General features: G+C 26.3%; 1 protein-coding gene across 2 annotated transcripts in view; it reads left to right on the top strand.

Moving 5' to 3' along the window:
• LOC112595403 (tyrosine-protein kinase transmembrane receptor Ror-like) overlaps positions 1-10,053 on the top strand; it is a 65,592-nt gene extending 55,539 nt beyond the window's left edge. Inside the window, exons 5-16 of one of the 2 annotated variants that reach the window (XM_025340588.1) lie at positions 1,052-1,121; positions 2,274-2,373; positions 5,960-6,196; positions 6,255-6,411; positions 6,484-6,723; positions 6,787-6,941; positions 7,006-7,162; positions 7,236-7,556; positions 7,926-8,061; positions 8,412-8,544; positions 8,613-8,862; positions 9,662-10,053. In XM_025340588.1, coding sequence (XP_025196373.1) covers positions 1,052-1,121; positions 2,274-2,373; positions 5,960-6,196; positions 6,255-6,411; positions 6,484-6,723; positions 6,787-6,941; positions 7,006-7,162; positions 7,236-7,556; positions 7,926-8,061; positions 8,412-8,544; positions 8,613-8,862; positions 9,662-9,684 — 1,979 coding nt within the window. In that variant the 3' untranslated portion in view covers positions 9,685-10,053. Of the gene's footprint in view, positions 1-1,051; positions 1,122-2,273; positions 2,374-5,959; positions 6,197-6,254; positions 6,412-6,483; positions 6,724-6,786; positions 6,942-7,005; positions 7,163-7,235; positions 7,557-7,925; positions 8,062-8,411; positions 8,545-8,612; positions 9,049-9,661 lie in introns of those variants that run through there. The other variant, XM_025340587.1, reaches the window with a different exon arrangement.
• The last annotated feature ends 4,644 nt before the right edge of the window (positions 10,054-14,697 follow it).

Below are 14,697 nucleotides of genomic sequence, written 5' to 3'. Positions count from 1 at the left end.
CTATAATATGGCTGTGGGTGAGTTGCGGCCCGAGTAATTATCATTACCCAAGTTTGATATATATAGCGATAAACAAATAACGAAAAATAAAATAAATGAAATGTTCGATACGTATGGGAAGTTATATTTTTATATAATATGGTATCTCAGACTTTTAAAAATAAATGTAGAGCAGTTACCCGTGCGACCTTTACTTTCGAACAAGTCTGTCTTTACGTTGTTGCCGCAGACTTGGCTTCGTTACTTTTGTCACACCAAATATATACGATCGCGTTAAAACCATCAAAGTTCTGATCGATTTCTTGTGCTGTACGATCGTACTGGTCCTCAAGTCGTAGAAGCCTCGTGACTAAACATATATTTATACGTGTTTTTATTACACTTCTAATTTGATTTTATTATGAGTAAATAAATGTATATAGTATATATTATGTTATGTATATATGTAATATATACATTAATGTATGGCCGCAATTCGTATGTACTTCTCATAAACCCGGGCCGCAACTTGTACGTTATTATTTAGGGTTAGGTTAGGGCTAAGGCCACAACTCACTTACACCGAAATATAGAAGAGAGTACCATAGGTATGCCTTATACAACTGTAGTTTGCACTATAGAACTTATAAATTATTATATACTAGGTAAATTATATATGAATTGAAACGATCCTTCCATACAATAATTTCAATTATTTTAGTATAATATTAATCCTCTTTTCCGAATTCAATTTATTATATCTTTTATGTTGAGTTATTTTGCAACTTATAAGTGTATTAGCTGGTTGGAAGCATAAGTGATAAGTATATTCTTGGCCCCGTGCAGCAGTGTTCATTAATTATTTCTGTTTATATGAGTCCTGCATATTATTTAGGTACTTAATATATTATTATATTATAGTTGTAGAGAGAAAATTAACTGTAACTTTAAAACTTAAAATTGTAATATACTTATTAATATTTAGTAGACCCACACATATTTTAAGTATTGTTCACTACATTTAAATATTACTACCTATACATATGTAAATTAAATCCATTTTATTTTATAGGCCATGATGAATCCAGTATTGACATGCCTCATTTTGGGTTTTCAAACCAGTATCCGGTAGTACTAGAAGGGTAAGTGATATTATCGTGTCTAAACTAACTAGGTCCAAAAGACTCTTATTATCTCTTAATGAGAAAGTTTCTCTGCTTCGAAAAAACCAATGGCATAATTAAAAGTTTAAGATTTAAGATTTTTAATACATATATGTACAAAATGTAAAATAGTAACAAATAAATAAATAAAATACATTTTATTATATATAATATACTAATGTAACTATATTAGTTATCAAATATGATTTATATTTCTGTAAACAAATTTGGGCGTATCCATTTAAAAATTAAAAATTAAAAAAATATTTTTAAATTATAATATTAGTTTTTAGTTAGTGTAACGTACGTATTGTGTCGATTATACGTGAATAATAGTACGATACATTTTTCACACGTCTTGGTGGTGGTAATATAAGGCCAATACTATTTCGTTTAAATATTATTTTATTCATTAAGAACATTTCTATGTATTTACATAATTCTGATTGATATATACATGGTGGTTTATTGTTAGTAAGCGTGCATGAAAGAGTAGCCTGAAGTCTACCTAATACATACTGTACCCACCATTTGAAATTTAAATTTACCGCCGTTCGGTCTGATAAAATCATACCAAAGATGTTGTAAACACCATACGTGACCAATATGGAACTAGTACGAGATCAACGATTATAATAATATACATCAGCGCATGCGCATCAATTCGTATACAATTAGTATCAGTTTTGATCTTAAAATGCTTAGATTAGTGAATTACAGAAATAATACGATGTTGTTAAAATCGAAAGTACTAAAACTTTATACTTATTTACTTTAACTTCTTTAAGTCTAAACTTTCTTTTGTCAACAATCTGATAGTTATTTTATCTATATTAATATTCATCATTCAACAGTTATTAATATAAATATTATTAAAATATTCATGATAATGATTATGTCTGTAGACATATTTTCTGCTAATTGTCATTTGTTTACTTAATAAGTGTATTCATAGATTAGTTTAAACATTACTTGGTTATTTTAAACTAGCTATTGTGAAAATGCTTAACTTGATTTTTATACTTTTAACAACTATTTTAGCATGTTGTGCTGAAAACCGTATCAAAAAGTATTTACACATTAATTGAACACTTTTAGTTACTTTGGTTTGATTTAAATTATTGTTTTTAGGGAAACCAAAATCAACTCGCACGTTGGAATTAATGAACAGCAAAGTCCACTTGATACTATTCCAGAGCTAAGTCAAGTTTTAACTTACCCAATATGTCAAGTAAGTATTCATTATTTCATTTATCTAATTGTTTGTGTTTCTCTGTCTTTTAACTGTTGATATTTATTTAAGAATCTATTTAAAGCATATTATAAATATCCTTTAATAATACCTATAGTAAGTTCAAGTATTTATTTCAACTAAATAATGATACCACTGGTTATGATCATGTAGACCCATGAAGCTTATTTAACAATGTTTTTTTAAATATTATATTAAATGTTTATATTGATTGTATTTACATGAATGTACTTATAATAATAACATACTTTAGTATTTATAATATTTAAATACAGAATTATAAATAAATGAACTTAAATTAAATAATAATTATAGTTTTAGACTGTTATTACAATTACCAAGTTTTTTATTTCTAAATACAATATTAGCCTCTAGATCTCAGGCTATAGGCTATTGATTGACATTAATTGATTGAAATTGAATTAACATTGATAACTAAATGCCAAATTGTGTCATCTACTTTGTTATTAAATGCTCTACAGTTTAATCAGCATTAAAATTAAATTATAGGTTTTTTGTTAGTGTCTTCTACCAGTATTATTTGATTACTACAAGTTATTCATTGCTATTTTAATTTTTCAATTTTTTTTTTTTTTAACTTCAAATTGTTTAACACCTCAAAATAATGTACAACTAATGTGTTAAAATTAATAAATATACAAGATAATGTATTATTTTAATAAAATATATTCTAATCACAATAAGTTTTATTGTGATTTATAAAATGACATCAGACTTTAAGATAGTTACTTTAGATAAATAAAAATACTGAATATTATTAGCTATTTTTATGTATTTATATTTTTTTTAAGAGTGAAATTAGTTTTATCAAAATTCTATTGTAAGATACTCAAATTAAATTACTAAAGTTTTGTATAAAAAAATAGATTAAATATATAAATTAGCTATGTTCATATCATTTCTTAATTTTTTACTTAATTACAAATTTAATTTATATTGAATTAATATTTCTCATTTATAAAATGTTAGCTTAGAAAAATATTAAATAAATTATTAAATTTTAAAATCTCTTGAAAATATAAATCTAATCTTTATTATTAAGCCTTACTGAAATTTGAGTGGAGTTCCAAATATTTTTGATTAGCAGTTATATTTTTTGGCATTTATTTATTCAAAACTCAAGTTTCATAATTACCTGTGACTCTATAATGATATCTTCTTACGTTCTTAAGTATTTCTTAAAAAACACTGCCATTTGAATAAGTATGGTCCTAATTTTAAAATAGTAATTTTGTTGTCAAAAGTGGTGAACATTTATTGGATGTAAAAATAAAACATTTTCTAGGGTGACTAAAACATAATAGATGTATTATATATTAATTTCGTATTTAAGGAATATAACACATTTTTCATCGATTTAAAAAAAAAAAACAAAATAATTTTTTGGAATACTTGTATAATTATATACAATGTAAATTAAAAATTCTCTTTTCATTGAAAAATCTTGAATAATATTATGTAAAAAATAATTTTTATTTAGCCATAAATTAGGAATCAATTTTTAACTACTCTAATAATTAAAATAATAAAAAATTTACAGTCAAAATTTAAAAGCATGTATTCAATTCAAGATTTTATAAAATATTTTTTTTAATAAATATAAACTCAAACCACATTAGAATAAATGTGTCTTTTGAAGAACATAGATTATGTGGAAAAATAATTTGCATCCTACCATAACTGAATATAATTGTTTGTATATCTATTTTCTCTTTCGGTTGTGAAGAAAAACAAGTGTTTAGTTACTTAAGTACCTATGAGTTTTACCATTTTTATAAAACAAATGTTTAAAATTTTACATAATTTATTAAAGTAAAAATACCATTAAAAAAACACTAAATGTCATTGAAAATTAAAAACATTATGTAAATTATTATTAAATTAAATGAATCTATTATATTCTTTGTAATAAAAACACCTGAATAAGTTTAAACATTTGTTTTTTTCTCTTTCTAGTTACTAATTTTTGCTAATTGTACATAACAATTATGAAATCTACATTATAAAATAAATATATTTTTCTATCTTAGTATAGTACATTTTTGAATTTGTTTCTAAATTTGTGGTTTCTTCAAAATGTTGAAAATAAATTTAGTGTATACTCTAATATTTTACTTAATGTTTACTACTAATAATGTTTTATGCGACCATTTTATTGATAATTTAAAAAATGATGACCCATTTTGGATTAATCCATGTGGCTACTACACAAAAAATTCTGAAGACGCTGATGATTCTGATGCTGCTATCATGGACCGTATAATCACTTTAGCAACTCAATGTCAAAAAAGTATTAATCACTTTAAACATGAATACATTCAACAAACATTCAAGACTAATTATGATACACATTATAATAGATGGATAGATGAAAATAATAGTTGGATAACTTCCCGACTTTTAAATAAATCTGAAGATACTATGACACAATCATCATTGAATTCACGCTCATTTCCCAGTGAATTAAAATATAGCTATGAAGTATTACAACGTGTTTCTGTTGGTTTTGAAATGTTGCTTGATGATGCAAGTAAAGATGATTCTTTGGAAAATAATTTTTTTAGTGATTTTACTGCTTGTAAAAATGATTTGCAGCAACTTTTATGTGAGATCAGTGATGACATTGACTCTACTTATCAAAATAAACCAAATGATATTACTAGAGATGAAATCCCTAAAGAAGTTCGACAAGAAACCAGCACTGCTAAAAGAAATATCACAAACTCTATTATTTTTCGTGATTATATGATTAGTATTAAATATATAAAAAATACTTATGATTATTTAATAAACAAAAGTAATAATAATGTAAAAAAATTGTATCATAAATATAAACCTTTTTATTATTAATATTTATTTTTATTATTTTTACTCTCTGTACTTAGTATTTCATACTAAAATATTCTATAATATTATGACCTTTAAATGCTTTTTTTATTATTAATCCCTAGTAATAAATACATTATAAATATTAAAATCTAAATATAATTTTAAGAAAGATTCATAATTGTATATTATAGTGTGTTACAATAAAAATAATTTAAATTTAAATTATATCAGTTGATTAAAAAATAGAACTAATAAATATATATTTTATTATTTAATATGTATACTTACATAATATTCATAAATAATTCAACCATTAATAATTTTAATTTCATTTTTGGAAAGTTTATTTTGTGTTTGAATAGTAATATAAATTTAATTTTAAATAAAATAAACAACAGAAAATATAATGGTCAAAATATGTAATTCTGTTATCAAAATCTATTAACAATATTTTACAATATTATTAAGCAGTCGTTGATCTTACTTAATAGTTAATTGTTATAAATATAAAGAAAATCTGTACCTAAATATCAATATGAGTCAGAATTTATAAATCTGGAATGCAAGTTATCATTTTCATATGAATTTTTATTGTTAGTCGTTGCATTTTATGTTAAGTTTGTGTTTTAATTTGAAAATATATCTGAACTAACATATTAATTTTGGAATTCTAAATTTATTACCTAGTTAATAGTTAAATATATTTTTATTTTAGATGTACCAAGGTTCACATTGTTCAAAATACCTACAAGGTCAAAATGTTTATATACCTGCCAATTCTTCACAGGCAAGCATTGAAGGAAACCTAAGTTCAGCTTTTAAAGTGATTACACGATCTACTGATATGACAGCTGGTTGTGCAAAATATGCTCTCCCTTCTATTTGTCATACTGCATATCCATTATGTAGAAAAGATAAGACTATTCCTAAACCGTTGCTTGTGTGCCAAGAGGTTTGTTTTTCAAATTCATTAATAGTTTTTTATATTATTTAGACAATTTTTTTTATAGGACTGTGAACTATTAGAAAATGATATTTGTAGTCAAGAGCATGCAATTGCCAAAAAACATCATTTACTTGGACGTGTTGTTAATTTACCTAATTGTTCTTCTTTACCAAAAACTGATTGTTTTGAACTTGGTATTGAGAAACCAGAAGTCAATGAAGGTAGTAAAATAACCAATACACAGTAAATTATTATCAATTGGCATATTATAAAAATTAATTTTTGTTTTTCAGATGAAAAATGTTATTGGGGACTAGGTGTTTCATATCGAGGTACAATATCATCATATCAAAATCTATCATGTGTACGTTGGAGTCAGCAGTTAATTGTAAAAACATCTGATTATAAAGAACTACAAGGAGGTCATCGTTTCTGTCGGAATCCAGGATCTGAAGAAAATGAACCTTGGTGTGTTGTTGAAATGCCAGGCACAGGGCAAATGAAAAAAGTGATTTGTGATGTTCCACATTGCAGTGAGTTATTTGATGAAAGAAAATAACTAAGAATTTTATTTAAAATTGTCATATTATGTTTAGTGAGAACTCTACAATTACCGATTTTTATTGTAAGCACAATCAGTATTTCTTTATTTATTGTATTGGTGGTAATGGTAATTTGCTGTATTCGAAGAAAAAGTAAGCGGCAGAATTCAGCAATACGCCGTAGACTGCCACCTTATACAAATCAAAAAGTAATAAAATTAATAAAATATATTCATGCCGACATAATTACATATTTTTAATATTTATTTATAGCAAGACATTGTAAAAGGTAAAACTAATGGTCTAGAATTATCATCACTAATACCAGGCTCAAGTGCTTCAAGTCAAAAATCAGATAAATACTGTAAAGTAAGACAATATGCTTTGGGTGAAATCACATTCTTACAAGAAATTGGTGAAGGTGCTTTTGGTATGTATTTTCATCAAAAATATATATTGTTATGAATTAAATATGAATTTACATTTATAATATATTTGAATAGGTAAAGTTTTCAAAGGTCAAGTGCCTAATGATATGGGGACCATAATTATGGTAGCCATCAAGACATTGAAAGAAGGTGCAAGTGCCAAAACAGCAGCAGATTTCAAACGTGAAACTGATTTAATGGGAGAATTACGACATCCAAACGTGGTTTGCTTAGTTGGCATGTGTGCACGTCCAGCATGTTTATTGTTTGAATACATGGTCGGTGGTGACTTACATGAATTTCTAATGGCGCGCTCTCCACATTCACCAAATTCCCCAATAGCACCACCACTTAATCAGGCAGACTTTATGTATATTGCTACTCAGATAGCTTCTGGTTAGTGTTATTATCTTTATTATCTATAGTTTTACTCTGTCCAGTGAGAAAATACGCTGTGGCTCATCAAAATAAAATCAGTTCTCTTGTACCAGCCCCACATAACATGCTGCCATTGGCACTATTTCTATAGTCCATATTAACTCAATTTTCCCCATTATATTATGGCAAAAGATATAGACAATTACAGAAATTGTGTATCGCCTAACAACATTTGAGTTAAGTGACCAGTATATTCTTACTTGGAATGCACTTACTATTGAAGGGTGTTGCATGTGGCGTATAGAGTTTATATGTTCTCTAGCTGGATAGAGTATAATACCATTTATTTTGGTGAATTCATTTAATTAATATTTATATTATTAATAGGTATGGAATATTTATGTAGCCATCATTATGTGCACAGAGATTTAGCTGCTAGAAATTGTTTAGTAGCTGAAAATCTTACAGTAAAAATATCAGATTTTGGTCTTTCAAGGGATATTTACTCATCTGATTATTACAGGTTTGATATATATATATATATATATTTATAAGTTTTATTTATAATACATTTCAAATAAAGCTATATTATTTTTAATTAAAATAAAATTTTTAATATTTTATACTAATTAACCATAAATTTAAATTATAAAATTAAGTTTTCTTCTTTGTGATTAATCATATTTTAATTATTTGACTACTCAAAATATATATGCATTATGTAATAAATATTAGTAATTAATAAATCTTGTTTAGAATATAAATTAAAATTAAATTCCTATTAAATGTATTTTTTGAAATTCAAGAGTATCAGTTTTACCCTACTATTTAATCTCAAACAATTATTTTATTATTTTTATTTTAAAATTCCAGAGTACAATCAAAATCATTGTTACCTGTGAGATGGATGCCACCTGAATCTATTCTATACGGTAAATTTACAACTGAATCTGATGTTTGGAGTTTTGGCGTTGTATTATGGGAAGTTTACAGCTATGGTTTACAAGTAAATATAGCCATCTTTATTAAAAACTATTCCTATTATTAACACTATGATGTTATTGTGTTCTTTAGCCATATTATGGATATAGCAATCAAGAAGTAATTGAAATGATTCGCTCGCGTCAACTCCTTCCATGCCCCCAAGAATGTCCATCAAGAATGTACTCACTAATGATGGAGTGTTGGCATGAGGCACCTGTCCGGCGACCTAATTTCACAGAAATACACTCTCGACTCAGACAATGGGCAGCCATGTCTGTATCAACAGCACCCACCATGACATACTCTATGGTGCGCCCTGGAAGTCAATCTGATCGCACAGGTTCGTCAAATGTGTCATCCACTTGTAGACCAGTCAACATATAAGTCACTAAAATCTATTCTCATGTAGAAATCCCTTTTTGTTCATAAAAAATATCAAATGCTTATAACTAGTTACCTTCATCCTAAATACATTTCTTTTTATAATTAACACAGCATACATATATTATATAAACTAAAAAAACTTGTTATTTGTTAATTAGAATAATATACAAACAATAAAATAATATTATTTCATACTTAATCGTTAGACAACAGAGCTTCGTATTCATCAAATCAATTTCATCTAAAAAAAAAAATACAAATTTAGTTTGTGATAGAAGTTATTTATTCATTATATATTATTATTTATAAATAATATATATTTTTTTTTCTTATTAAAATTTCATTTAATGTTGGATTAATTTAAATTTGATTATATTAAAGGAGATATTTGTTTTATAAATTGCATTTAACCATTAACATTTTTTGTAAAAATTAAATTTATTATTATAATTTATAAATCTATGAAAAATGTACTTACATTTTTTGTCAAGAGTATGGAGTCAAAATTAATCACCGTGTATTTTAATGATTGTTAATAACAATTAAAAATTATCATTCATCATTCTAAGAGCAATATTCATAACACTTTTTATAGAAGTGTAAACAGTAAACATATTTTAATAGCTCTAACTTCAAATACCAACTACAATGTGACAAAATGATTGCTTTAAACTATTTATAAGACATTGCATTACGAATTGCGTTTAAATATCGAAAGTCCACTGTATTAACTATGGCACTCGCTTACATTACAGGTGTTGCTCGTGTTCAATATTAAAACAATTATTTGATCATATTCTTCTATCACATCACAAGAATTCATAATTAACCGTCTTCCACATGTCAAGTTTTATTCGTGCCATACATTTTACGTTTGTTCAAACTAAATTTTCTTGTGCGTACTCCATCTGCCGTGTTCAAATTCATTCATGTATGGAAATAGGAAACGTTGTGCTTTTAAGTCACAAGTGAGAACACAGGTGTATGATTGAATTCTTAAAAATCATAATATTGTTATTCGGTTGTGTTAATTTTGTTAGAGTTGTGACGTCGTCGAGATAGTAGTCGTCTTGTACCTATTAATAACCTACTACTTTAATTATTATTACTTATCATGTGTACATAATATGTGTTTTTGTTGTACATACACAAATAATGTATTAAATTATTTATTATTTAATTATTACCTATGTATTATTTTGTATGTTTTAACTAATAGTTATTAGTATATAATTTTGTTTACTTGGTAATATTATAATTCTTTAAGGATTAATTACATTTTTCTATTATAATATTATGTATAACTATGTTTACTTAAAATCAAATGTCTTAAGAGTAATGTGTAAATTGTTTTTTTTTTTTTTTGATTTTTTTATACTCATGTTGTAATGACACACTCTAGTCTACTTAATGTTTTAGTATGTAAACATAACTTAAAATATAAAGACTGTTGAAATGTTTTCAAAGAAACCGCCATTGTACTTGCGTTTTCATTTGTATATTACATAATAATATACATTCAAATAAAAGTGTTTCAATTATTAAGAATATATTAATGTATTACCTGAATTATATTCCATGTTTCACAAAAGAAACTAATCCTAAAATCAGTAAAATCTTACAGAAATTATAACTAACTATTTACTTATCATTTTTAGACTTAATAAGCTACTTTTTATAAGTCTACAGTTTTAATTTGTTTATTTAATTTGTTTTGCTTTTATGTATAACATAATATTCAAAAAAACTATGAAAAATATGTTCAAACAAAAAGTCAATGGTTATGACAAATTATAAAGTATTCGTATTCCACAATGCCATTAAGTTCATAGTATTTACAAATGTTTTACTATAGTTCATACTATTATTCATATATTTGACTTAATTAGATGTTTATTTACCACGTGTTAATCATTTCTATGATGCTCAGCAAATTTGTGTACTTTGGTTCTCTTTGTACTTTTAGCCTATTCATGTTAATCTGGTTCTTGCGAATTTCATATATTATGTGGTAAACAACTAGATGAACATTTTTCTACAAAAACACTTCTACACGTGTGATTTTAGGCGGGACACTTCTCGGCCAATTCCTACACTACTTTTATCACCAATGAAGTATTCTTCACGTTTTTTTTTTCTGTTGAACTACAAATTTATATAATAATTATATAATATTATTATGAGAAAACTTTTAAATGTTATCCGTGATTTTTCTTACAAATGTTCACTATCCGTGGATTGAAGAATGGCTATTATATTCCCCTTATTTTTCGTTTATTACCAGACAAGTCAGTTGAAATTTGAAACATACACAATTTACGTTTCGCTGTATTGTTAATAAAATAAATATTTAATTGTTTTTCCAAAATTTGTGACAGATAATTTTGAAATATCAGTGCATGAAGCAATCGTAGAAATATGGCCAGACTCAAAAATTATTGGCTGTAGATTTCATCTAACTCAATTTTGGTTTCGACAAATCCACAGCTTGAAATTGGTTTGTAAATAACGAATTTTCGGGTACCGAAAATTGAATAAAATATATGTTTGGATATTATTTTTGAACCCAAGAGATGTAGGTATATGATTGTTTTGTCGAAGATTTAATGTCAATAATATGTTCTGATGATAATAAATTAAAATCATACTGCTGTGATAATTTAACAAGACACTTATTTAAGTGAAGAAAGCATAATTTCTCTTACTATTTGGGCATCATCAGGCTCTTCTGACTTAACTAGAACCACAAATGCACGCGAGTCTTGTCGTTCATATTTTAACCTATGTTTTTAGTTTTTACAAAGACTCGCCTCCAATTATGTAGTATGTATTGGTTAAATATAATAAATAAAATTCAAATATAATCATAAAATTTAAAAATACGAAGCGCAGATATTCCATACATAATTCCTAATAGATGGTAAAGCTCGGAGTTGTCTGGATAAAAACCTAAGTACCAACACAATAAAATATGAGAGAGGAGAAATAACACGAATGGAATTTATTAAACATAATATGATGTATAATATTATTTAAAAAAAAAAATTAAATGGTACCTATCCCTATAATTTTATAGTTATTGCGTAAATTAATGATATACCTACCTAATGTATCTTTTATTTTTATATTTTTTACTAAATTCAATGTATTAAATGTAAATTAATTAAATTGTATGATTTTTAAAAAATTGGTAGTTAAACAGAACAACCGTGAAGAATATTTCATTGATGACCATAATAGTGTACCGGCCGAAAAGGGAAAGGATAAAGCCGTTAAAGATTCATTTTAACCGAAAATGATGCCGCCTGTAATTTTAGTAAACCAATCCCGTGGCACTTTTAAGATCACAGCACGTGTTCGTCGGGTTCGTATAGATAGATATAAATACAGAAATTTGTTAGTACCTACTCAAGTTAGAATTATTTCCTATTATTACAATGACAATTTTGACTGTCAATAATTTAGTTTACAAATTACAACTATTGTACACTTATCTTGTGGCCTGGTGAGACGCAGTGATTGGTCTCAATTTCTAATGTGTTCCGAGATCAAGCATCAGCCGACGTCTTTCTAGCTCTCGGATGAGTGACCACCAAGATTCTTACTTCCTAGTGACGAGAATCGATGGCGCACACACATACAACATACGTGTTCCAACGCTATAAAACAATCTTTACAAATAAACCCTACGCAAAAACACTATAGCTAATGACATAATAGTTTCCGACCTTTTAATTAGGACCAAAAAAGAAATACAAATTTTTCGACAATATGTATATTAGTTCGAGTCAACAAAACTGGTAGAATGCTTAACCCAGTGTGCGCCGAACTACTGTGCCGCTTGTAAAGCAAAAAAACATTTTTTCGCCTTTTTTGGTAGGTATATGAATAAATTATATTATTTTATACTTTGATAAGAACTTTGGTTATTTTTGAAATCATCAAATTATGATATATTATTGAAATTACAAAAATTAGGTATATTGGTTAAAGGTACGTGTTATTCACATTTTTCTCAAATATTACAAAGTATAAATATGAATTAAAAACAAAGTATTAATACATAATCCATTTATTAAAATATATATAACGGTTGAGACTCGTTTGCGCATATAGGTACCAATAGATTTTATAAATTTGCGACAATTCGTTTGCGCACAAAATTGTGAACAATGGAAACCTATTTGTAGGTACAGTTTTGGGCGTACAGGGCGGAGTTGGTAAATTGCGTCCCGCAAAAAAGGTCATAGTTATATACTGTGTAAATTGCGACCCGAGTATATTTTATACATACGTAAATTGCGGCCCGGGATATTCCGATTTCCGGTCGGTTAGGTTACTGATAAAGAATCATTTATACATGACAAAATGTATGAATTGCAAGCAAAAAATATTACTCAGTTAGACTATGTGCGGGAATTATAAGTTTTTACCAGTATATTAATTTGAATTTTTATAATAGGTACTATTTTTTTCACTATACACATTTTTACTTATTTTTAATAATATATTTTTTAATTATAAACAAAACAGCAAAACCAATATTTTTAACCATACCAATATGAATACAATTATATTGCCAGTCCTAAGTCTGAAAAATGGGAAGGAAAATATTGATTTTGTAATTTACATAACAATGACAAATATTTAAGTAGGCAAATATATTAAAATATACCGGGGCCGCAATTTACGTATGTATAAAATATACCCGGGCCGCAATTTACATAAAAAATTTAAAACGGGACGCAATTTACAGCGACCCGTACAGGGCATCTTAAAGAATAACTGTATAGCGATTATTTTGAATCGTGGTTTCTCCATTAGTTGTCATTTATCAGAAATAATAATTTATAGGTACGTTATAGTAATTGCGATTACTGTGCTCGCTAAGTATACGAGTCGCGCGAGACAAGCTTTAATCTTTATTGCTTTATTTATAATCTAAAACTTCAAATATTAATATATATTCAAGTCGATACTGATTTAAAAATTAATTCAATAAAAAAAAAAAATAATAAAGAAAAAACCCGTAAAAACAAAATCATATGAAAAAAATATAGGTACTCTGATTACCTATATTTAATGCAAACGCCAACCAATATACAATAAATATTAACTCAAACAGCATTTTTAAACCCATCAGTATGGCAGTATATGATACCAGAAAATGATTAAACAGTAAGTCTTAAGATTTATAAAAGGCGAAGGAAAATGTTGTACAGTATAATAATTTTCCACCATCACTAATGACCAGTGCTGTGAATTTAATGCATTTGCATGTTTTTTTTTTTATTTTTTAGTGTAAATTTTGCCTGTTTTTAATGAAAAAATACATGCATAAATTTAACGCTTTTTAGTGCATTGAATGCACAGCCTTGCTAATGACCGATTCGAAAATTTGGAGATACGTACGCAGATTATGTACACCTTACGTGAGTAAATTTCTTTGAAAAAAGGTTTCTATTGTTCGCAAATTGTGCGCAAATGAGTTGTAGCCGCGATAACTTGATCATTTTAAATTAATAATAATGTTTTGTAATATAGATAGGTAGGTAAGTAATAAACGTGAAAATTGGGTAAATACTTGTTTATTATATTTGTAATATATTTTGGTAGGTATTTGAAATTTAGCAGTTAAAAATCAAAAAATAATCTGTAAATTCAAATTTGAACTTACTCTATAATGGTCAATTTTGTGAAGAAAAAAAATTTTTGTATAAAAATAGTTTAAAAAAAAAGTAAGTTGTATAATTTATATGTATACCGAAATTATATTAAATTAAATTTTTTA

The sequence above is a fragment of the Melanaphis sacchari genome, unplaced genomic scaffold (genome assembly GCF_002803265.2).
Source record: "Melanaphis sacchari strain LSU unplaced genomic scaffold, SCAv2.0 Contig27_pilon_pilon, whole genome shotgun sequence".
Classification (NCBI taxonomy): Eukaryota; Metazoa; Arthropoda; class Insecta; order Hemiptera; family Aphididae; genus Melanaphis; species Melanaphis sacchari.
The sequence above is the reverse complement of the archived record's forward strand: the minus strand, read 5'-3'. Positions and strand labels throughout refer to the sequence as shown.